This window comes from Platalea leucorodia (genome assembly GCF_965183815.1).
Source record: "Platalea leucorodia genome assembly, chromosome: 9".
In the NCBI taxonomy this organism is placed as follows: domain Eukaryota; kingdom Metazoa; phylum Chordata; class Aves; order Pelecaniformes; family Threskiornithidae; genus Platalea; species Platalea leucorodia.
Window position 1 is genome coordinate 18,807,861 of NC_138831.1, and position 22,487 is coordinate 18,830,347.

The 22,487-nt window shown below is 40.4% G+C and overlaps 1 protein-coding gene across 13 annotated transcripts in view; it reads right to left on the minus strand.

The window, feature by feature from the left end:
• PBRM1 (polybromo 1) overlaps nucleotides 1-22,429 on the minus strand; it is a 68,733-nt gene extending 46,304 nt beyond the window's left edge. For 5 of the 13 annotated variants that reach the window (XM_082322476.1, XM_082322466.1, XM_082322469.1 and 2 more), the window contains exons 1-11: nucleotides 19,576-19,638; nucleotides 18,383-18,535; nucleotides 17,542-17,639; nucleotides 16,816-16,963; nucleotides 14,376-14,519; nucleotides 13,555-13,671; nucleotides 12,920-12,988; nucleotides 12,049-12,147; nucleotides 10,809-10,894; nucleotides 8,129-8,227; nucleotides 6,634-6,725 (exon numbers count right to left, since the gene is read on the minus strand). In XM_082322476.1, the coding sequence (XP_082178602.1) occupies nucleotides 6,634-6,725; nucleotides 8,129-8,227; nucleotides 10,809-10,894; nucleotides 12,049-12,147; nucleotides 12,920-12,988; nucleotides 13,555-13,671; nucleotides 14,376-14,519; nucleotides 16,816-16,963; nucleotides 17,542-17,639; nucleotides 18,383-18,535; nucleotides 19,576-19,623 (1,153 nt within the window). In that variant the 5' untranslated portion in view covers nucleotides 19,624-19,638. Of the gene's footprint in view, nucleotides 1-6,633; nucleotides 6,726-8,128; nucleotides 8,228-10,808; nucleotides 10,895-12,048; nucleotides 12,148-12,919; nucleotides 12,989-13,554; nucleotides 13,672-14,375; nucleotides 14,520-16,815; nucleotides 16,964-17,541; nucleotides 17,640-18,382; nucleotides 18,539-19,575; nucleotides 19,639-21,777; nucleotides 21,857-22,331 lie in introns of those variants that run through there. The other 8 variants (XM_082322477.1, XM_082322471.1, XM_082322470.1 and 5 more) reach the window with 6 other exon arrangements.
• Between the last annotated feature and the right edge of the window lie 58 nt (nucleotides 22,430-22,487).

Genomic DNA, 22,487 nt, shown 5'->3' on the forward strand with positions numbered 1-22,487 from the left:
CCTTGGGAGGCAGTCCTGAAGGGCAAAGGAGTCCAGGAAGGCTGGATGTTATTCAAGAAGGAAGTCTCAAAGGCGCAGGAGCAGGCTGTCCCCATGCCGTAAGTCAAGCAGGCGGGGGAGAAGACCAGCCTGGCTGAACAGAGAGCTTTGGCTGGAACTCAGGAAAAAAAGGAGAGCCTACCGCCTTTGGAAGAAGGGGAGGCAACTCAGGAGGACTACAAGGATGTTGTGAGGTTATACAGGGAGAAGATTAGAAAGGTGAAGGCCCAGCTAGAACTTAAACTGGCCACTGCAGTTAAAGATAACACAAAATGTTTTTACAAATCTATCAGCAACAAAAGGAGGGCCAAGGAGAATCTCCATCCTTTGTTGGATGCAGAGGGAAACATTGCCACGAAGGATGAGGAGAAGGCTGAGGTACTTAATGCCTTCTTTTCCTCAGTCTTTAATAGTCAGACTGGTCATCCTCAGGGTTTTCAGGCCCCTGAGCTGGGAGATGGAGATAGGATGCAGAATGAAGCCCCAGTTGTCGAAGTGGTGGCAGTCACCAACCTGCTCCTCCAGTTGAATGCCCACAAGTCTATGGGGCCAGATGGGATCCACCTGAGGATACTGAGGGAGCTGGCAGAGGAGCTTGCCAAGCCACTCTCCATCATTTATCAGCAGTCCTGGTCAACTGGGGAGGTCCCAGATGACTGGAAGTTAGCAAATGTGACGCCCATCTACAAGAAGGGCTGGAGGGAGGATCTGGGGAACTACAGGCCTGTCAGCCCGACCTCAGTGCCAGGAAAGGTCATGGAGCAGACCATCTTGAGTGCCATTACACAGCACGTGCGGGACAACCAGGGGGATCAGGCTCAGCCAGCATGGGTTTATGAAATGGAGGTCCTGCTTCACTAACCTGGTCTCCTTCTATGCCAAGGTGACCCGCTTAGTGGACAAGAGGAAGGCTGTGGATGTTGTCTACCTGGACTTTAGTAAGGCCTTCGACACTGTCTCCCACAGCATTCTCCTGGAGAAGCTGGCTGCTCACGGCTTGGATAAGTGCACTCGGTGCTGGGTTAAAAACTGGCTGGATGGCCGAGCCCAGAGAGTGGTGGTGAATGGAGTCAAATCCAGTTGGCAGCTGGTCACAAGTGGTGTTCCCCAGGGCTCAGTACTGGGGCCAGTCCTGTTCAATATCTTCATTGATGATCTGGATGAGGGGATTGAGTACACCCTCAGTAAGTCTGCAGATGATACCAAGTTGGGTGGAAGTGTCGATCTCCTGGAGGGTAGGAAGGGCCTACAGAGGGACCTGGACAGGCTGGATCCATGGGCGGAGGCCAACTGTATGAGGTTCAACAAGGCCAAGTGCTGGGTCCTGCACTTGGGTCACAACAACCCCATGCAACGCTACAGGCTGGGGGAGGAGTGGCTGGAGAGCTGCCTGGCAGAAAAGGACCTGGGGGTGTTGGTTGACAGCCGCCTGAACATGAGCCAGCAGTGTGCTCAGGTGGCCAAGAAGGCCAATAGCATCCTGGCTTGTATCAGGAATAGTGTGGCCAGCAGGACCAGGGAGGTGATAGTGCCCCTGTACTCAGCACTGGTGAGGCCGCACCTTGAATACTATGTTCAGTTTTGGGCCCTTCACTACAAGAAGGACACTGAGGTGCTGGAGCGTGTCCAAAGAAGGGTAATGAAGCTGGTGAAGGGTCTGGAGCACAAGTCTTATGAGGAGCGGCTGAGGGAGCTGGGCTTGTTTAGTCTGGAGAAGAGGAGGCTGAGGGGAGACCTTATTGCTCTCTACAACTACCTGAAAGGAGGTTGTAGTGAGGTGGGGGTCGGTCTCTTCTCCCTCCTAACAAGTGATAGGACAAGAGGAAACGGCCTCAAGCTGCGCCAGGGGAAGTTTATGTTGGATATTAGGAAAAACTTCTTCACTGAAAGGGTAGTCAGGCACTTGAACAGGCTGCCCAGGGAAGTGGTTGAGTCCCCATCCCTGGAGGTATTTCAAAGACAGGTAGACGCGGTGCTTGAGGACATGGTTTAGTGGGGGACTTGGCAGTGTTAGGTTAATGGTTGGACTCGCTGATCTTAAGGGTCTTTTCCAACCTTAACAATTCTATGATTCTATAATGAAAAAACACTGGTAGTGGAAATATAGGACGGGAAGCAATAAATAAATGGCCAACCCTTCCACATTTCTCAGTAACACAAACGGTGTAATCTGTACCTTGCAGACAGGCATAACATAATCTATGTGGTTTTGCACATACTGGAGTTAAATTATTTACCCCTTTTCCCCCTCTTATGAGTTACAGTTTGAATGAAAGTTTGGCAGATGACATACTGGGTAATTCAGTTACACAAAAGACAGCTCTCTAACACTCACACCAAGTTTCCAGCTGGCATTTTCATTACTGCTCAGTGGAGGCTGGCAATGTTTCAAGCTTTCTACCGAAGTTCAGCAAAGACATATTGAAACGATGACAAAGCCAGGGTACACTCTGACTGCATAACAACATAGTACTATCATTTTTCCTCTGCAGTCTGACGTTGCAGATCTATGTGAGTGTATGACGTATGAGATCTGCCAGACTAGTTAGATGCAAGCTAAAGCACAAGCAGACCTCAGTAGATGTGCAAACACATTATGAAGACATTCATTACTGATTCAGGGAAGACACTTAAAATTATCCTAATTACATCTCTGTATGCCAGTCAGTGTCACTTAATGGCCTAGCATCCACTACACAGTAGCCTTCAAAGCAGGAGCTGGACAGAATAACTAAGGTAGAAACAAAAGACTGGAGGTAGCACTATGTTTTCCTGTACCTAACATACCAACCTGAACATGGACATAAATGCCAACAGCTAAGAGAATGCTATCAGGTAAAGTAAGTCTCCAAAATAGATTACGCAGCAAAATACTGTTTTGCTTACTCAAATAGTTCAGTTCTGAGTGCTCCATCAAAAAGTAAGAAACAGAACAGAAAAAGCAGAACTTGTTTTTATGAAAGAGAAAAAAAATAAGAAACTAGTCAAGTAAATTACTGTTCTCTGACATGTGGCAGCCAGCAACAAAGCAGTTCAATACCCTAAATAAGAAATGTACTTCCTTTGTATTAAAAGTAGAACACAAGGCATTCCCTAAAATAAAAATCTAAGTAAATTAAACAGGCACTAAAAGGAAAGTGTTTACATAATATTGTAAATACAGCTATAAACATTTTCATTATGATGTGTATGTTCTTTAAAAGTGATGTCTCAAACATTATATATTCTTACATATTCAGGAAATGATAGTTTTCTCCTAATATGAAACTTGTTATCTTAAGAACTAAGAAGAATGTATTATTCAGATCAGAAGACAGAAAAATCCATATTTTGCTATGGAACAAACAATCTAATGCAAGACTGTAGGTTCTTTAACATGCAGTAGCAGCAGGTCCCATATCTCCACCAAGCACATGCTGGCAGTGGAGAGTAACAGTCAGTTATTCCCCTTTGATGCAGCTGTTACCACAACTACCGTTAGCAGATACAGGGGAAAAAAAAACAACAAACAACAAGCAGCCAAATGCAGTAAACCATAACCACAAAATATATGCCATTCAACAGTCCCAAACAAAATGTATTTCCTGCTGCTCATTCCATGCCACAGTGACTGTTTCCTAATGAAGCGACAGCTTCATAACGGAGTGATGTTAAATTGACTTCACTGCAAAAGGACGAAGCCTAATTTACAACTGGAACTGAGCTTTATTGTCAGATATAAATGCATATATCATATACATGTGCTCTTACCCAATGATGATGCAGAAAAAGAGCGGAGAGAGAGGAGAGTATTTGAATGTATATGAAAGAAAATTAGTCTTTACTCAGTAAGTGATTTGCTTTAAACACTCTTCCTTTTGTGGTCCCAAAGCACCTCGACAACAATGAATGCTCAAAGTCTAACTGAAGATAGATGCTAGTAAAACCAAAAGCAGCCTCCAATCTTAAAACATTTCTAAACTGAATAATAATAAATAAAATACCTTTTGTTCACAAAATGAAATACTTATAAATAAATAATACATATTGACCATCTATGCCTGCCTTTACAGATTTACAGTGAGGAGCAAGGGAGCTACAGAAGCTGCTCATGTAATAGTACATTTGAGCTGGAAATCTTCTACAAGCTCCATCATACCATGACACGCTCTGAAACTGTGAGGATAAACTCCAAGTCAGAAACAGATACTGTTCATTGCTTAGGCAACTGCTAGAATCAAAGAAGCTCATGAAGATTTAGTTCTCTGTATCGAGAAGGAGAAAGTTCTCTTAATATTCAGTCATGCAGCCTAGTTTTCATTTATTTTAACGAGTGTTAGAGGAAGTAAAAAGGATGAGATACCAGAGCGACTAATAAAAAGACCACTTGGTTTAAATGAAAATCCTTTTCATCTGCAGACTGAAAGCATAGGGATGTCCAAGTAGTATGCTGGACGGACAGAAAATCTTAAAGGTAAGAGATGTCTGCCAAAAAAATTGACATTGCGCCTCTTAGGTGAATGCAATAAAGACAGGAGAGCTTCAACAGCAGCAAGGCAAAAATCTCAGATGCATACAAAAGGCCCCATGAAAATGACAATAATATCCATGGTAAAGGTGGTACCAGAAAGTGGTTAAACCACTTCAAGAATTTAAATCACGTAAAGATGTAAAAAGCTATGTGTTTTTACAGAATTACAATTTGCAAAAGCAGCAGCTAACAATCATGCTGAACCAAGCTAATAAATACTCCTCACGCCTCCCAGAAAGCAGCTGCTCTGAAGCAATAACTGAACTCTAGGCTAACCAAGAATAAAATTCTTTTGCTTGCAGCAAGATTTAAAACAATCCAAAAAATTCTACAGCATATCCATCCACTGGAAAACAGTGGTGAGTACAATTCAATTACCAGGTGTGAAATAAATGCCTGAAAAAATATATATTGAAGAGATGCATCATTTCACAACAACACAGAAATAATGTAAACAAAAAATAAAACAACGGTATACGTATGAAAATATTTCAGAAACCTGCTCTGAGATGAACGCAAGGTAGTTGCTGAGAATGTAACTATCAGGACAGGCTAACTTAAAAGACGACATGTAACAATTTATGACAAATACTGAAATATCTGATGTAATGCATATATTACAGCATATATGCTTATTATGAAACTAAGGATGCTGTATGAAGGCACGCCTTTTCATGTGCTTTTACTTTAACATAAACCTTCATGCAAGATTTCATGACTGCTAGGCTAGACCAGTTATTTCTAAATTAAGTTCTAACATTTATCTATCCTTATAGCTCATATCGATTATCTTCACCTTAAAAAAATAAAACTCGACATGTCCTTAGAAGACCCAATGGCACAAGAAAGCAAGAGAGAACAAGCCAGTGTGAGTGAGCGTAAGTGAAATTTCTCTCAAACAATTGCAGCACTGTAAATCTCTTTTACTGCAATGAGCACCCAATGTCTTCTCCAGTGTCTCCTCTTCTGTTTCATATATTACAAGGAATAAAAACAAGCCGGGGCCAACTGTATGAGATTCAACAAGGCCAAGTGCCGAGTCCTGCACTTGGGTCACAACAACCCCATGCAACGCTACAGGCTGGGGGAGGAGTGGCTGGAGAACTGCCTGGCAGAAAAGGACCTGGGGGTGTTGGTTGACAGCCACCTGAACATGAGCCAGCAGTGTGCTCAGGTGGCCAAGAAGGCCAATAGCATCCTGGCTTGTATCAGGAATAGTGTGGCCAGCAGGACCAGGGAGGTGATAGTGCCCCTGTACTCAGCACTGGTGAGGCCGCACCTTGAATACTATGTTCAGTTTTGGGCCCTTCACTACAAGAAGGACATGGAGGTGCTGGAGCGTGTCCAAAGAAGGGTAATGAAGCTGGTGAAGGGTCTGGAGCACAAGTCTTATGAGGAGCGGCTGAGGGAGCTGGGCTTGTTTAGTCTGGAGAAGAGGAGGCTGAGGGGAGACCTTATTGCTCTCTACAACTACCTGAAAGGAGGTTGTAGTGAGGTGGGGGTCGGCCTCTTCTCCCAAGTAACAAGTGATAGGACGAGAGGAAACGGCCTCAAGCTGCGCCAGGGGAGGTTTAGGTTGGATATTAGGAAAAACTTCTTCACTGAAAGGGTAGTCAGGCACTAGAACAGGCTGCCCAGGGAAGTGGTTGAGTCTCCACCCCTGGAGGTATTTCAAAGACAGGTAGACATGGTGCTTGAGGACGTGGTTTAGTGGGGGACTTGGCAGTGATAGGTTAATGGTTGGACTCGATGATCTTAAGGGTCTTTTCCAACCTTAACGATTCTATGATTCTGTGATTCTAACAGTTTCCTAAAGCTTAGATAAGTATACCTGGAAACACACACACAAAATTCAAAACATGCAAGCAAGTATGGCCTACCTTATCTTACCAGCTGTATATTTATAAATTCATACTTAGAGGAAACAGGTATTGGATTTAACAGAATTACAAGCTGAGTTTAGAAACACTGCAAAATATTTTTGAAATAAAGACATTTGAATGTATCAGGAGCTCTCCAGTTTTGCTTATTCCAAACATTTTAATTAAAGAAAATAAACAGAGAAACTTCATTTCAGTTCCTACCAGCCAAAGCTGCATCCTCATCACTTTCTGATCCATATTGCAATGCCATGGTTATTGCTGATAAACGATCCCCTTGGGCTGATCTTTTGTTACTATAAAAAAAGACAAAACATGTGCAAAATTAAAAAACAAAAAGGTTATGTTAACCATTAACAATCACCCAGAGTGTGTAAGTAAACAAGTGAAGCTCATGACTGTTGCCTACATTATTAGGAACACAGATATGACTATGCAAGAAAAGACTAGAGTCCTCAACAAGCGAAACTGTTAACAATCCATGAGTCTGCCTCTGTAACAGGCGGTCCATCAAACTGAAAAACTGGACACACAGTCAGAAAGCCAGAGCTCAAGCTATCTGTCCTATTTTGAATACTTGAGTGTTTGAATTATTGGTGGAGAAGGGTGATGATAAGTCCCTCCCAGTTAATAACTTTTTTATTTGATCCTGTTTTATAGGGATTTGTCTACATGCAGGAATTCAGCATGCTGTAAGTTCTATATGCTGTGTTCCCTCATTCTCCCACCCCATCTTAGGCATTTTCAGCACAAAGAGTGCCTGTATGTGAAGCAGCTTCTCCTGCTTTCTAGGTGGAGTAAATCAGTGTCCACGCGGGCACTTTGTCTCACAAAGACTTCTGCAGCGTCTCTCTCTTCCTCCCTTTTGTCCCAAACCTGGGGCGTGGCATTTCATACCTACACTGTAGGCTATGCCTGACAATCTGTTTTTTTACTAGGTCAGCTCTTTAGGCACCTCCAGCAAGGGGCTCAACCTTGCCCTGCGGGAGCAAAGTGAAGACTGGGAAAAAGCAGATGGGTTGCTTAAAATGACACCAACTCTGTACAAATGCTCAACCCCTTAAAGACCCTTGCAGCTGCTGCGTTAAACCATGGTTTCAGAGTATACACGCAGGGAATTAGCCAGGGGTAGTACTGTTTCAAGACAGTAACCCACAGACTGTAGACACGAGACCTCTGCTAGGTACCAAAATTCTCAATTGATGACTGCAAGAACAAACCAGAAAGCCTCTAGTAATCCAGTCTACCCAGCAACTGTGCCATAAATGAATCTCAAATGCAATACTTTCTTTTTACAGGCTTCATTGGTTTCCATCATCCATCTCTTAATTATTTAGTCCTACTTTTATCTTTTTAGTCTCCAAATATAATTTTTCTAGGTTTACAACACATTTCCATGTTATTTATCACCTGCTTTCTTAGTAATGAAGCCTAACATATTATTCTTCAGAACATTTCTAAGGAAATAATTGCACAGAGTATTTCACAACAGGTGTTTTGAAATGTTAAATATAAAATCAAACATGGAAGAGTAATTATGACAAAGTAACTTATTAAATCATACTTAATAGATATTTGACTGAAATATATCTGAATCTCAAATATTGAAGAGCACTCTCAACTAAAAAAAAAATTCAAAATTTTAGTATTTCCATATGATGATGACCCAGCTTTTCCTCCAACTCCACAATTTACTTACCGATAATATTTGTTAGAAGAATTTCTCTCATCACCAACACTGCCTTTACCCTGTGAGGAAGGACCTGTCAGCTTGGAAGCAGTCAAATTTGATGGAGTCCTTAAGGCAGAAGAGACAAGCCAAGGAAAGGGGAAAAAAAGAGGCCCACCTTAGACCCAAGAAAAGATGCAGCAAGGATAAAGCTTTTTACAGAATTACTTTGATAGATCAGCCAAAAGGTTCAGAGACAGATATAAAATGTTTTAAAGCTAAAAGTAAAGTAATACTAAGATACTTTTAGTGCCCCAGCATTAATATTGATTTTGTTTACAAAGTCAGAGCAAGGATTAATAGCTATACACACAGCTCAGCCTACAACAGCAGTGAAAGCAGCCAACAAAATGTTCCTTAGCATCCAGATAAAGCTAATCATACAAATCCAATCATGTTTTATCAATACTTAACAAAACCACTGTCAAGTTGCTTGACAGTGCACATTGTCAAGCAACTTCATTTTGTCATTTATTTAAGGGAGGACAGTTAAATGCACCAACAAAGAGCAATTTAGTATGACAAAGGATACAATGAACTTTGCGACAGAAAAGCATGATTTTTGACACAGAGGCAACATGTCTGTAGAACTTAGGTTAGTAGCGTTACAATGAATTTGAGCCTGATCCATCAATGACAAAGAAAAACAGACATAAATTCAGAAGAAAAATATGGTAACTTAACTTTAAATGAACTTATGGGGGTATTTTATCAAAATCATCAATAGGTAAAGGAGATCCCGCTTTGAGTTAATTAAGCAGTTAGGACTTTAAATAAAAAAAAAATTATTCTGTGATGCAGATTCAGCAGAAAGAAACAAAAAAAGGAATAATGGTTTGATTAAAAAAAGCAACCAGTGAAATGCAGGAGAGCAGGTGAAAGGTTTGGTTTTCATGATGCTTTTCTCTCACCCCAAATTTTTTTGCATTCAGCCCAATATTACTGTAGCCTGCTTCAGGTATTATAATTTTTTTTTGCCAAGTTAGAGAAACAAAGAAGGCAGCTGTCAATTATTCTGACATTCAGCTTACTTCACAATTTGCAGGTCTATTGAGAACACAGTACATAAGAGAACAATATAGAATAAGGTAGCTGAGAATTGGAAATGGGTCGGCAGTGCAAGAGAGGAATTCAGCTAACAAATATCAGTGTGATTTATCTGTCATCCCTTCTTACGCAAACAGCTTTATTTTGAAGAAAAAGAGTTGAGCCTCAAAATTAAACATGACACACACTTCTGACATCCTGAGCTTCATCAATGGCCAACACAGTGAGAAAAATAAAATAAAATCACAATTTAAATAGAAAACATCTATGCTTATATGTAATTCTAGTTACTGCAAAGCAAACACATATGTACGTTCAGTGCCTGTAGAATCAAGGTCTTCTGGCACTACGCATACTTTTAAGAAGGAAAATTATTAAAATATGTGTCAGGAATTACTCCCTAATAGTATTTCTGCTTTTATATTTTTATATGCTCCAACAATGATTCACCCAAACATGGGAAGCATGCTAACGCTGAACAAATGAACCACAAAAACCAAACAGTAAAGACCAATCAGGTAACTTTCATTTCTTTCACACGTAATAATCTTAGGCAATACTTTTAATACCGACACCATCTACACATTTTTCAGACAACAAAAAAATTTAAACTGCCTTTCAGTAAAGTAAGGGAGTGATAATGTTCTCAGTTGTAGCATACAAACCTTTGTAGGAAAGGACAGCAGTTATTTTCCAGCACCAAATACCAGTAAACAGCTCAAATACATAAAGAGAGCCCACTCTGTAAAGAGTTTGCTAACTCCTTGGATGACTTGCAAGATGTTGCTTTATTTTTTTAGAAAAATGACACTGCTCATACTGGCAAATAATATCTACCTACTTTTCAGTGTTACTCATATGTAAAAAGTTTATACGAGAATAAATCTAATCGCATTTCAGATAAGAAAATCTAAAATTACTGCATCATTTCTCTGCATCGCACGATGAACATGGACGTTCACAGGAAGAAAATGCTGTTTCCTAAATAAAATCATTCCATGAAACAAACAGAGCTATCAACAGTGTTTTATACCTGCCTGTTCAAGACCAAAACTATGCTTCACTGATTAACAAAGTCCAGATCTTCAGTGTTCTGTGCCTCTTTTCATGGCTAGAAATTGGTTTTCAAACAAGAGTTTATATAACGTGGACTTCCCTCTAAATATCAGTTGCCTGATGTCTTGTTCCTGTGTTTCTGCCCCTACCTAATTAACTGTGAGCTCTTATGTTTCAGCTCCTAAAAAGGTTCAAGAATATCCAGCATTTTCGTAAAGCAAAGCACAACAAAGCACCTTGTTCCTCACTATTCCTTTTCTGTTACTAACTTCTAAACACATATGGTGGAAGTTGGCCATAGCTTAAGTTATAAAAGATCCACTGACGCTGTTTTTCACAATCAAGTACATCACATAAATATTTCACCACAGAAGTATTTCAATAAAAAGTTTCCTTCCAAAAACTATTTTACAATTCATAACTTTTAAAACAACAATAAACTAAGTTTTCAAGCAATTATTTCCCACTATATTCTCCACAGCAAAATTAAGAGAATGTCTATAGAGATTTTTATATGAAATTACAAAAAGAACTCTATTCGCAGTACCTGATTCGGAGACTTGACTTGGCCAGCTCACTGTGTTCAATTTCAGCCTTTTTCATGTTAAATATTTTTTTAATTGCATTTGCATCCTGTCAATCAAAAGAATTTTTTTGTTTAATGTTGAAAGTGAAGAATGTTATAGTCAGGTATATCCATCTATCTAAAAATCTAAAACAAAAATTAAGGGGTTTTTACATTTAGATATAAAACAATTTTGCATCAGAAATGCAAACACAGAACAAAGTCTTCCTGAAATACATCCACAGTAGCCTGTAAAAACTGAACTGAATAGCTGAGTATCTTCAAGCTCATTTTTTGTCATATCCCTTAAAAAAAAATAAAAATCTACAATTTGCAAATATACACGAATACCACTTTGAACTAAACAGGGAAATTAGTTTCTGTGCCTTTGCAATCAGATAGTTACTACCATTACCGAGGTTTACAATGCTTGGTCTCTCTCATTCTACACCCATGGACTTGATACTTGGAGTAACAGCTCACAAAATAGAGATTACAAGTTTTGAGTGAGGTTACAAGTTTAAGTAATGCCAGTAGGAACTGAAACTACAATCCAAACAGAAGTGCAATTGGCAAAGTCCAAGAACCACTTACATAATAACATTATACATATACGAGGTGTCTCACTACAAAGCCCTGAAGAACCGAGCACACAAAAGAATAATTTACCACTGAAATTCTGTTACATCCAGAGTACATGGAAACACCAATGTGATAATTTGTACATAAAATGCTGGTGAACTAAGTATGAAAAAGATTTGGTCACAAAAATATGGCTAAAAGGAACAGGATCTTTAAAATCTATGCAAAGAAGGCATGACTCCGGTTTTCAAACTTATGGTGAAAACCATAAACAGTTCCTGCAATCTGGAAAGAGACAACAGCTGAGTACTACCACTAGCACTTGTTTCAGCCACTTCCACTTCAATCACAACTACAGGGATCCTCCATTTCTCCGAAGAAGTTATGTAACTCATATCCTGAGATAAAATTTAATTGGAAATAATCATATACCTCAAGAAAAAAAAAAAAAAAACATTACATGCACCCCAATTATACTAAAAGCAATATAAAAAAGGAAAAGCCACTAATAGCTATTTTTTAAGAAATGCAAACAGAGTCTTTAGGGCCTTATGTTAAAGATTCATTTAAGGATCAATCAGCACAGAAAGTAGTAAAGAAAATCTGAACTCAAATCAAACTATGAACAACTGAAACTAACCTTGAATACTTGTGATCCAGGCTCATTGTAGGTTTTGGCATTCTTTGCCAGAAGATCTATATCCTTGGCCATTGCATGAATGCTTTTGTAAGTTCCATTCTGTGCAACAAAAAATAGAACTGGTTAAAGTGGCAATCTTAAGACAGCATGAGTCAGTCAATAGTGAAAAGCAAAGGGAATTCATATAGAATAAAGGGAACATTTATAGAAAAACAAGGACATAGTTATAAAGAGAACAGATAAGTACCTGGAAAAAGTCATCAAAAAAAGTAACAAAAGTGCTAAGTCCTTGTAGTGCTTACGAATGCTAAGTAAAAGATTGAAAAAATACTTAAAGCGTTAGATTATCTTAATGTTGAAGGGTTCTGACAAAATGTTATTTTACCTTTATTCTCTAGTTCAATTAGTCTATGTGCTATCCCTCACTATTATACAAAATGCTAGAACTACAGAACAATATTTCAAATAACTGGAGAAGTAAGATGAAAAGTGCATCAGTACAAAACATCTATTTATAGCACTAGAACAAAAGTAGGTGATGATAATGCACGACCAAGCTTTAATACCTCAATGTTTTACATTAGCAGTACTTGCCAAGGAACTACTTTAAACCATTAAACATCAAGGAACCCAAGATATTCAGGCTCAATGCCAGCACACTACAGTTTACAATGCATGATCTGCAACACAGCTACTTCTGCAGCATTAACCCAGGACAGAACATTAAATCAGTTTAGTGTTCAGATTTTTAAGTAGCAGGGGAAAAATACATTGCCTTTCCTACCGCCATAAACTTTGGCTCCTAACAATTTTAGAATGCTTACTGTTAAACAAGTCTATACTATCACACATTAATAGGCTCATACTGTACCTGTATCCTTTGGGCAATAGTTTTAAGATCTATGGGCTCCTTTATTATTGCATAATAATCTGGGTATTGCTGGAAAACAAAAATAATTCATGTGTTACTATGAACAGTCACAAAGCTATTGTTCTAATAGCTCATAGCATGAGCTATTAGATGAATTGCAGATAAGAACAGCGTAAGCTTCATAAACATAGCACTAGGCTTCAATTTGGGCGAGCCAGATCATAAGGCAGATACAAGGAATTATAATTCATCAATAAACTGACATAAAGGAACAGTTCTGTCTGAAAGCCAAATATGCGGTGATGATCTTCGGAGAATTTTGCTGGTTAAACTTGTTACACCACACTCTGAAACAGAACAGTGAAATCAGACGTATTTAAAAAGATTAAAGACTCTGCACCAAAAGACCCCAATTAACTAAACTGACAGAACAGAGCAAGCCCCAATCTGCAATGACGGGCTGGGAACGAGAGGGTAGGAGCAAAGAAGGGAGGGAAGCTCTGCAAACAGCTGGAGTTTGCCACTGATGAGACAGTAACAACAAACTGAGTGTGCCCATCATGGCGTATACAATCGGTTATATAAATGTCCAGGTTTCCACCTTAGAACACAACCAATATTATTAAAATACCCACCACTTTAGAAGGAAGTTTCTGAAACAGTTCGCTTATGAGGCGTCCTGATGGGTTTGTGGCAACAGCTACAGCTTCAAGAAGCTGTTCAAGAATTTCCTTCAGGTATCCTGGAGATGACTAACATAAGAAATGAAATCACAAATAGTTTTAATAGCAGCCATAGTGGAGTGCTTCAAGTTGCACTGAAATATATGAATTTACTTTTCAAAGACAGAAAAAAGTCAGCTATAAAACATGGATGCAACTTTTGAAAACAACATTGTTTATCCATTTAGGTAAAGCATATGAGAAAACCTTAATTTCACATTTACACTGCAGACTGTCAGACACATATTACATATTGTTACAATAGACATGGTTGTCAACATTAATGAAAACATGCATCCCAACATCACAAAAAACAGACAAGCCCAAACTTCCTATTATATCTGGCTTATAAAACACTCCATGAACAGCTGCACTAACTGAATGGGACACACACTGGAAAACAGCGTCATTAGACATGAAGCTGGCTCGCATCAAACCTCAATGTGGGGATGATACCAAGCACACATCATATTAGTTTCAACTAAACCAGAACCACATTTTACCCATAACAGAAAACCTCATAACTTTTTTTTGCTAGACAAAAAGTGAAACACACATACAATGCTGTGAAATTATTAACTAATAAACTTGTATAAGAAATAGCTTTTGGGGCATAATTTAACTATGAAAAGACTTAATGCTTTTCCACATATGGCAGCCAATCTGCCTCTGGGAGTCAGCTGACATACACAGCCATGGCTTCCTCTAACTGCAGCTGCCATGCCCGCACTTACTAATTCAGAATTTGTGCCTTGATTGTCATGTCCCTCCTCATCTTCGTCTTCCTCCTCAGCATCACCTTTTTGAACAAATTCATTTTTTGTGCGCAAATACAACTCCCATAATTTGCAGGCAGCTTTATATTCAGGAGAATCAGGCTGCAAAAACAAATCAAACATTCTACTCAAAATTCAGATCGTTCTTATATGAATGAAATTTATAAATTATTAGTTGAAAGGTACTAAATGCATTAAATAAATAATAGAAAACCTGGGAAATTGCTGCTTCAGCCGTTCTTCAATAGAGATGTTAAGAATTGCAATAAGCACTAGAAAATACCACCTCTTATCACTCCAAAGCATCTAAGTCTTTCAATGAAATTACTTGGGTTGAGGCTTGGACAAGCCTATTAGATGAATCTGCAGAAGTCATCAGGTTTTGTTGCAGCGTAACACTACTGGTATTTAAAATAGACTGAATATCAGTATGCCAGAAATGTGATTTAAGCCAATACTGCCGCCATTGTGCGGCACTTGAAAATTAATTTCTATGGAAGAAGAACGCCAATAAATGTGCCAATATCTTTGAAAGCACTGCAATGACTTATACTTTTCCATAACTCAGAATTAACTGTGAAATTCCAAAGAACTTGACAACATGCCACCATCTGGGTACACATCTAGGTATATTTTTTGGAAGAGCTAGAAGCATTAGTCAGCAAATTAAGTTTTGTAAATACTGAGTGGTTGTGGCAGACAAGCATGTGCCTATTAACATTACCACTTAAGAACATTACCCAGAAAAAAGACTGCTTTGCCACTCTTTTGTATTTTTCTTTCCCTTTCCTCTGTCACTTAACCTCTATTTCAGGTATTCCTGCAGATATGTAACCTTATTGCTGCTGATTACGCTCTTCTTCGCTCTCTCAACCTCTGACAGCTTGTAATACAAATGAGAAACCAACATGAGAACTATTCTTAAGCTTACCTTATTAGGTTTAAATATTCTCAAGACATTAGACGAGGTGTTAATTACGAGGAACAGATTTAAAGGGTATTCTGCTCCACTAGCTTGCTTCCTTCTATACAAATGCAAGATGCTCAAAAGTGTAAGACTTGAACCGAAATACTGAAAACCCAAAGGTTTCCATTCTAATCTAGCATTGCCAATAAAACATCTGCTGCAATAAAGACCTTGACAATGCATCAGCCGCCCCTCTGTTATATCACCATTGGAACTGCCATGGATAAGGTAAAAGATGAAAAAAGAAGAGGTTATGTTTGTGTGCCATACCTCCAGCTCACAACTCCATATTTCTCTGGAAATGTCAACATTCCTTCATCCTAGAATGATGGCTACCTATTTCTATTCTACATGCAAGATTTTTATGATACAGGCATAATTTTGAGTCCACTATTCTGTAGGCAAAGGCAGCACACATTTTGTAAAACTCTAAGCATTCTTTCCTGCCATCAAGTCCTTCTCCCTCATGTAGAAACCGTGAAAAAGCCAACATTAATGGGCAAGTGCCTTGCAAAGCTTCAGGATTACACAATGAATTTGGAAGTCTTTGTACTTTTTCTACTGTAACCAGAATGTGCAAATGCATTAATCCATAAATCTGACTGTTTTTCAAAAAGCTACACACCACACAAACATAAACAAAATAAACATTGCTTTTCTGAATGTCACCTGGTTACACTGGTTGGGTTATTCAGAAAGCAGTCATTTAAATCACCTCCAAAGTCAAAGATATATGAAAGGTAATATTAGCAGTTTTAGATTTGCTGTATCATCTCAGTCACTACATACAATTTCACTGGTTTATGTATTTAACATAGCCTTCCATTAAATGAGATTAATCCAATTTTTTCCCACTTCCTTATGGCAACTGCAACAAAAAACATTAACATTTGAAATAAAACATATACCCAGTTTGGGGAAACGGACGTGGGGGTTGCACCGTTGATGAAATACATCATCACATACACTCACAATCGATCATCACTGACCATGATAATCAATGTGCTTTTCTTTCATATTATTAAGTGGCCAATGGAAGAGAAAGATTCAACACTTCTACTGCATGCCTGCTGTTACTTATAAACTCTTTTTCTACTTCAAAAGGTCACACAGAGTGTGTTGTAAAATGGGAAGTCTTTGATAGAAGAATATTTTTCTCAGTTTACATCTCTATTTTTGCTTTCTATCTCTTTTGGAAAACTACATGAAGATCTTCCCCACATTATTTTATAGTTTTCCACAGAAAAATTGCTATAGTAGGACATCATACAAAGATATGGTCAACCTTACGGAAATGCATGCAATGTGTGCTGTTCTCTTACCAATAATAAAGGCTAAACTGAAAAGTTTTTTGACCAAACCAAGGAAGAACTTGAACATATCTCTACCACTTTTACAATGAATTTGAGCCTTTATATGTCTTTTCCTCACCTTATAGTAAGCCTTCGCGTTGTTAAAGAGAAGCTGAAAATCAGCAGTCAGCACGTTCACATCATCATATTCCTCCATCTTTAGCTTTTGTTGGATTTTCATTAAATCGATTGGCTGAGAAACCACTTCATAATAATCTGGCTGATTTCTGTTGCAATGACAAAAACAGGCATTATATTCCAAGCAGTAAAACCAAAACCACAGCACAAAAGTTTGTACGTGTCTATGACTAAATAAAACAAGCAACATTCCAACACATTTTTGTTGCAGCTAAAAGATCTGGACAGTGGTCTATTTGCAGGCTTACTTTATTACATGCTCTGTTATCATCCTCAATTTTCTGAGCTTAAGATAAAATTCAGCCTCTTACTTTATCTGCTGCATTTTCAAGGGTCGCTTCTATTCATCTTCCCAAGATATGCCCTTAGTATTACATTCCACCACTTATGTGGAATATTTTATAGTCAAAGACACAGATGTTCTAGGCAGGTGTCCAAGAAACATTTTAAATTAATTCACTGTGTCCTTTTTTGACTGAAAAAGGGCACCAATGTTAGCATGTCCCATTGAATAATTACATCGAATACTCGGATCAAACACTGGTGTGAAACTATGACAAATTTAGCTTAAATTTTTCACAGCTATTAATGCTGAAGTATTCCTCAATATCCACTTACTCCCTGATTAAATCTCAGGTTCAAGGCTTAACCAGAACCACGATCTTACCTTCGCTTCGGTGCCCTAATGAAAAGCTCACAAAGGAGCCTGCCCTGTTCATCTTTGTAATCTCTGATGGTGTTGTAAAGCTCATGGCATACAGCAATCTAAAACGCAAGAACAATAAAGTAATGAAAAAGGAGAAAATTTTAAGGAGGTAACAAATCAAAGCCTGCTTACAATGGGAAAGACAAGCTGCCAATCCACAGCGTGCTCTAAAGCAGAAGTGTGAAGAAATTGGTGGATCTCATACATTAGAATGATACCTGACAACTATGCCAGGTACTGCAGAATTTTAATTTATTTTTTTGAACATAGGGAGCTTTCTTTCAATGCTAATTCTAAGTAAAACACCCAAAATGTAAATTAATTCAGTACAATTCTCTCAGAGTTATAGACATCTAAAACAACGACAGGGGTTCTTCTGCCCTGCAATTAATTAAAATTAGACTGTTAACTCAAAGGCATAACAGAGACATTGTACACTTCAGCAATCACTGCCTGTGCCGTTCCCCACTTATCTCTCTCTGTGTTTGCTATTCAGACACAGCTCTCAACTTCTGCATGTGATGATTTCAGCTCCTTCTCCAACATCCTTCCATCTGCTAAAATCATCAGCAAAAAAAGAAAAGCAGCAAAAGGAAAATGGGAAAGAAAAAGATGAAAATGGGGAGACAAGAACAAGCCAAAGCTGAACGAGATCCTAAACAAAGCTTAGCCAAGGCAGCAACAGATTCAGGGCCAGTGTATATGTACTACATATGATCATCCATTTTACAATCCAGCATTTCCCAGACAGGGATACGGTATTCCCAAGTAAAAAAGTTGTGCATAATAAGAAGGTACTAACAGGATCTACAGTTGGGAGATTGGAAAGTCTCCTCCTCTTTCTGCTTGGGCCTGGTATATTCGTGGAGTGGTGGCTGTCATCAAAGTCTCCTCCGCTGACACTGCTGGAAGGCGAGGTAGCTCTTCGCCTCTTGGAACCCATGGAATCCAACTTCTTCTATAATGAAGAGAGATGTTCTTAAACTCATGGCATTGCATCCAAACTCTCTGGTGAGAGCTAATGACAAAGCTAGCAATGCTTTAGGATGAGTCACATACTTTTGTTATACACTACAGTTCAATTAAGCCATATATCTAAACACCAGCTTTCTGAAAATTGGCAGGAGCAAAGGGAAACCAAAATGGTCCTACAGTTTTATAGTCACTGATGACAGCAATGTCAGAAAGCCTAGGGCTCACAGTGATGAAGATGAATTAAGCAGCTCTTACTAGGATACGTTCTTAAACTATCTACATTTTGATACCTCATCCCATGCATGATAACTAAGTGAGAACTGCTGTTTTAAAGGAAAGAGCTGTACAGAGACAAGTGCTCAGTTCTGGTGCAAAACCACATCATTCCATGCCAAATCAAAAACAAACAAACAAACAACCCAAACAAACCAAAAAAAACCCATGAACAAAACAAATTACAAACTAAAATTCAAATGGCTACTGAATACCTTGTCTCAGATTCAAGCCAAAAAAAGGTCTGGACCATCGTGTGACCTACCACTCCCCCTTTATGTGTAGGATGAATGGCTCAATCATTAAGAAGTAGGAAAAGCAACCTCCTTTTTTGTGTTAATAAATGGAAAACTATGGCCAAACAGTGACAAATGAATAACCACCATCCAACAACTATGGTGATTTACAAAACAAGTTGTTGGCTCTTTCCCAACTTCCAGTGACAGCATCATAAAAATATCTTTATTTGTAGCCGTCTCAAAGGCTGGAGACAGAACAGATGCATCTATCCGAGCCTATACCCATTTTCCAACCAAATAACGGAATTTTCTCTAGGAAGCATTCAGTTGATTTACAAGGTATGGCAGCACAACATAACCATATCAGAGCATTTATGTTAGAGACAGAATTAATTTCAAGCACACAAATGAGATGAATAAGGCAGGAATGATTAAGTTAGGATAAAGAAAAGCAAAAGCCTAAGGCAGAGAAACGGAGAGAATGGTGCACATACAATCAATAATTTACCAGATTTACCAGAGTACAACCAGCACCTCGAAAAGCCAGTCTCCTCATAGTGTCTGATGGCCAAGTACAGATACTGGGAGAAGGTAACACTCTAAGAGTAGCAAATCAGCAATGGTGTTAGTACAGTCAAAACTGGAAGACAAGAAAAAGGAAAGAGAGAGAGAAGAAAATTGAGAGTAGATATAGATTGATAGATAATTAAATATTAATAGTAAATATAGATAAAGAATAAAATCAAAGAATAAATTGAATAATTACAGTGACAGAGAAAAAAGCAAGAAACAGAAGGTAACTTTTTTTAGCCTAGCAGAAACTCTACAAAGTAATTTTGTACACAGAATGCTAGACATTTCTGTCATTTTTACAGTAAAAACACACTTCTCTAATGTTCCTGAATACATATTACAGATTTCACAGCCACTTGCAAGAGAATGATTCATCAAGCATAGCAGGGAGTAAACATAAGCGATATATGATCTGAGAGTAAAAACCAGAAAGCAGTAAAACTTACAGAATGCAAAGTAGTACAGTGCTTATAACAATAAGACAATAATTTTTAAGGTCAATAAACATTTAATAGACTCTCTAGTGATTATGTACCTCCAGTCTTCAGAGCAGATTTTTATCCTCGTAAGTTAGCAACATTAAGGATCCAGCCATATAGATTCACGAAAGATATACCTGTTTCAATTTCTAGGCAGTCTCCAAGTCTGATTTTTTTCAGAAATTCCATGCAAAATGTACAGAACCATTTTATGACAAAATGATTGCTTCGATTTAGTTCATACAACTACTGTCTTCAATAAAACCCCATCGTTTTCCTGTTCAGTATTCTGGACATTTTCATAACACGCACATACAGAGAGTCTTTGTGCTTTATTAGCAGGCAATTCATCTCAGGAATGGACAAGCAGCCTGTTGCTTTTGGCACTGCCTCCAACTTTTATCTGAGAGCTACAGTGTCAAATGGCTAACACCAGGAGCGTACTGATGGGGAGGCTGCTAGAAAACACAAGTTCTTGGTTGTGAAAGGAAGGCAGGAGGGACTACTGGAATCAATAATTCTGGTTCACTCAGGACCCCAAAAGTACACTCAGTCCAATCCCATCCTGAAATAAAGATTTAGGGAGCCCCCAACCAGCACCTGCCTGCAAACTGCATATAGGCTTCTCCACATCCGCTATCTGAGGCACATGTGCTGCGGCTCTCAGCCATACGCAAACGCCAATGTACAGCTGTCCAATCAAAACACCTGGCCATTCTATATGCAGCCTCCAAAAATATTTTTCTCCTCTAATAACCGAGAATGGTGCAAAACACCTATCATGGTCTGAACAACATCATGAATACTCAGTGAGAGAACCGCTTACGTAAAACTCCTACCGAATGTCAGGCTCCACTTTCTTCTGCAATGTAGCTGCTAGCTCACAAGACTCTCAACAGTCACACCAGGAATCTCCAGTCACACCAAGAATCTCCACCGCTACAAACAAGTCCTCTGCTGTGCAACAGGAGCTTGGGCATCTTCTTAATAATTGCTCAGATTGCCCATAAAAATGTCACATAACCATAGACATCTCTATAAGAAATGCTTTGGCCCTTACTAATGTACACGTATACTAATATATACACAACAGGTGGAAGATTGCCTTTCCTGAAAGCTGTACTGCTGATCACCACAAGTATTACCCAGACTGACCTCATTAAATGAGCAGTTTTTACATGCATTTGAGATAACGCGCTTAATACAAGCCAAGGAGGTTCCAGCACACATTTCATTTTCTGCCTCCAAGTAGGAAAAAGCTAAAAGTCGACAGATACCACGGAAAGTATTTTATCGTTATCGGGATCTCCCACGTTTCAACAGAAATACTCAATAAATCATGGTAAATTTAGCAATCGGAGCATGGGAGGGAACACACAGCCAGAATTCCCCCCAATTACTGATCACATTGAAACCAGCTACAACATGGGAAAAGGGGGACGGCAGCAGCCAGACACTACAAAAGGACAAAGTTGGTGAAGAAGTGAGAGGCACAGCACATCAATCGTTTTATCAACACTGGGACAAGAAATAAAGAGGCAAAACACGTAGTTTCCCCAAAGCGTCCCGCAGGCGGGCCCCTGCCTGCACCCGGCTCGCCCCCCGCCCGCTTTACGAGGTTATTGCTGGCCGGAGAAGAAGCAGACAAAGACAAACACCTTTTCGGGCACCGGACCAGCCTGCGCCCTCACGGCCTGACAGGACGACGTCCCCTCCCCGGCCCGCGCTGCCACCCCCCCCGGGCAGGACACGCTCCGGAGGCCCCGGGAGCGGCCCCGCCGCCGCCGGCCCTCGGCCACCCGCCCGCCGTGCGGCCGCCGTCACCGCTGCGAGCTCGGCCCGGTGACGGGACGGGGCGCTGGGGACGGCGGGTGGGGACGGCACGGCGGGGAGGACACCGCGGGGGAGTCCGAGGGAGGCTCCGGGGCCGGCGGGGTCGGGACGCCGGTGAGGGACAGCGACGCCGCGGGGGCCGCGGCGGGGCGGCCCGCGCCGAGGGCCGGGGCCGCCGCGGGAGGCGGGGACGGGGGAGGTGACAGGAGGAGGCGGAGGGGCTCGGCGCCCCCGGGCCCGGCGCGGGGCCCGCCGTGGCGGAGCCGCTGCGCGGCCGGGCGGCGCTGCCTCCCCGCGGCGGCCACACAAAGGGAGGCAGCGGCCTCCTGGCTTCGGCCCGCCGCCCCGCCTGCGCGCCCCGGCGCCGCGCGCCGCTCACCCAGCCGGCTCCGCTCCGCCTCCGACAGCCGCGGCCGCACTCGCCCTCCGCCGCCCGCCCCGCCACCGCTGCTGCCCCCGCCGTCGGTGCCGCCGCCGCTCCGGACCGCCGAGCCCGCCGCTGCCGCAAAGTCAACCGGCCGCCAAACGCGCCGAG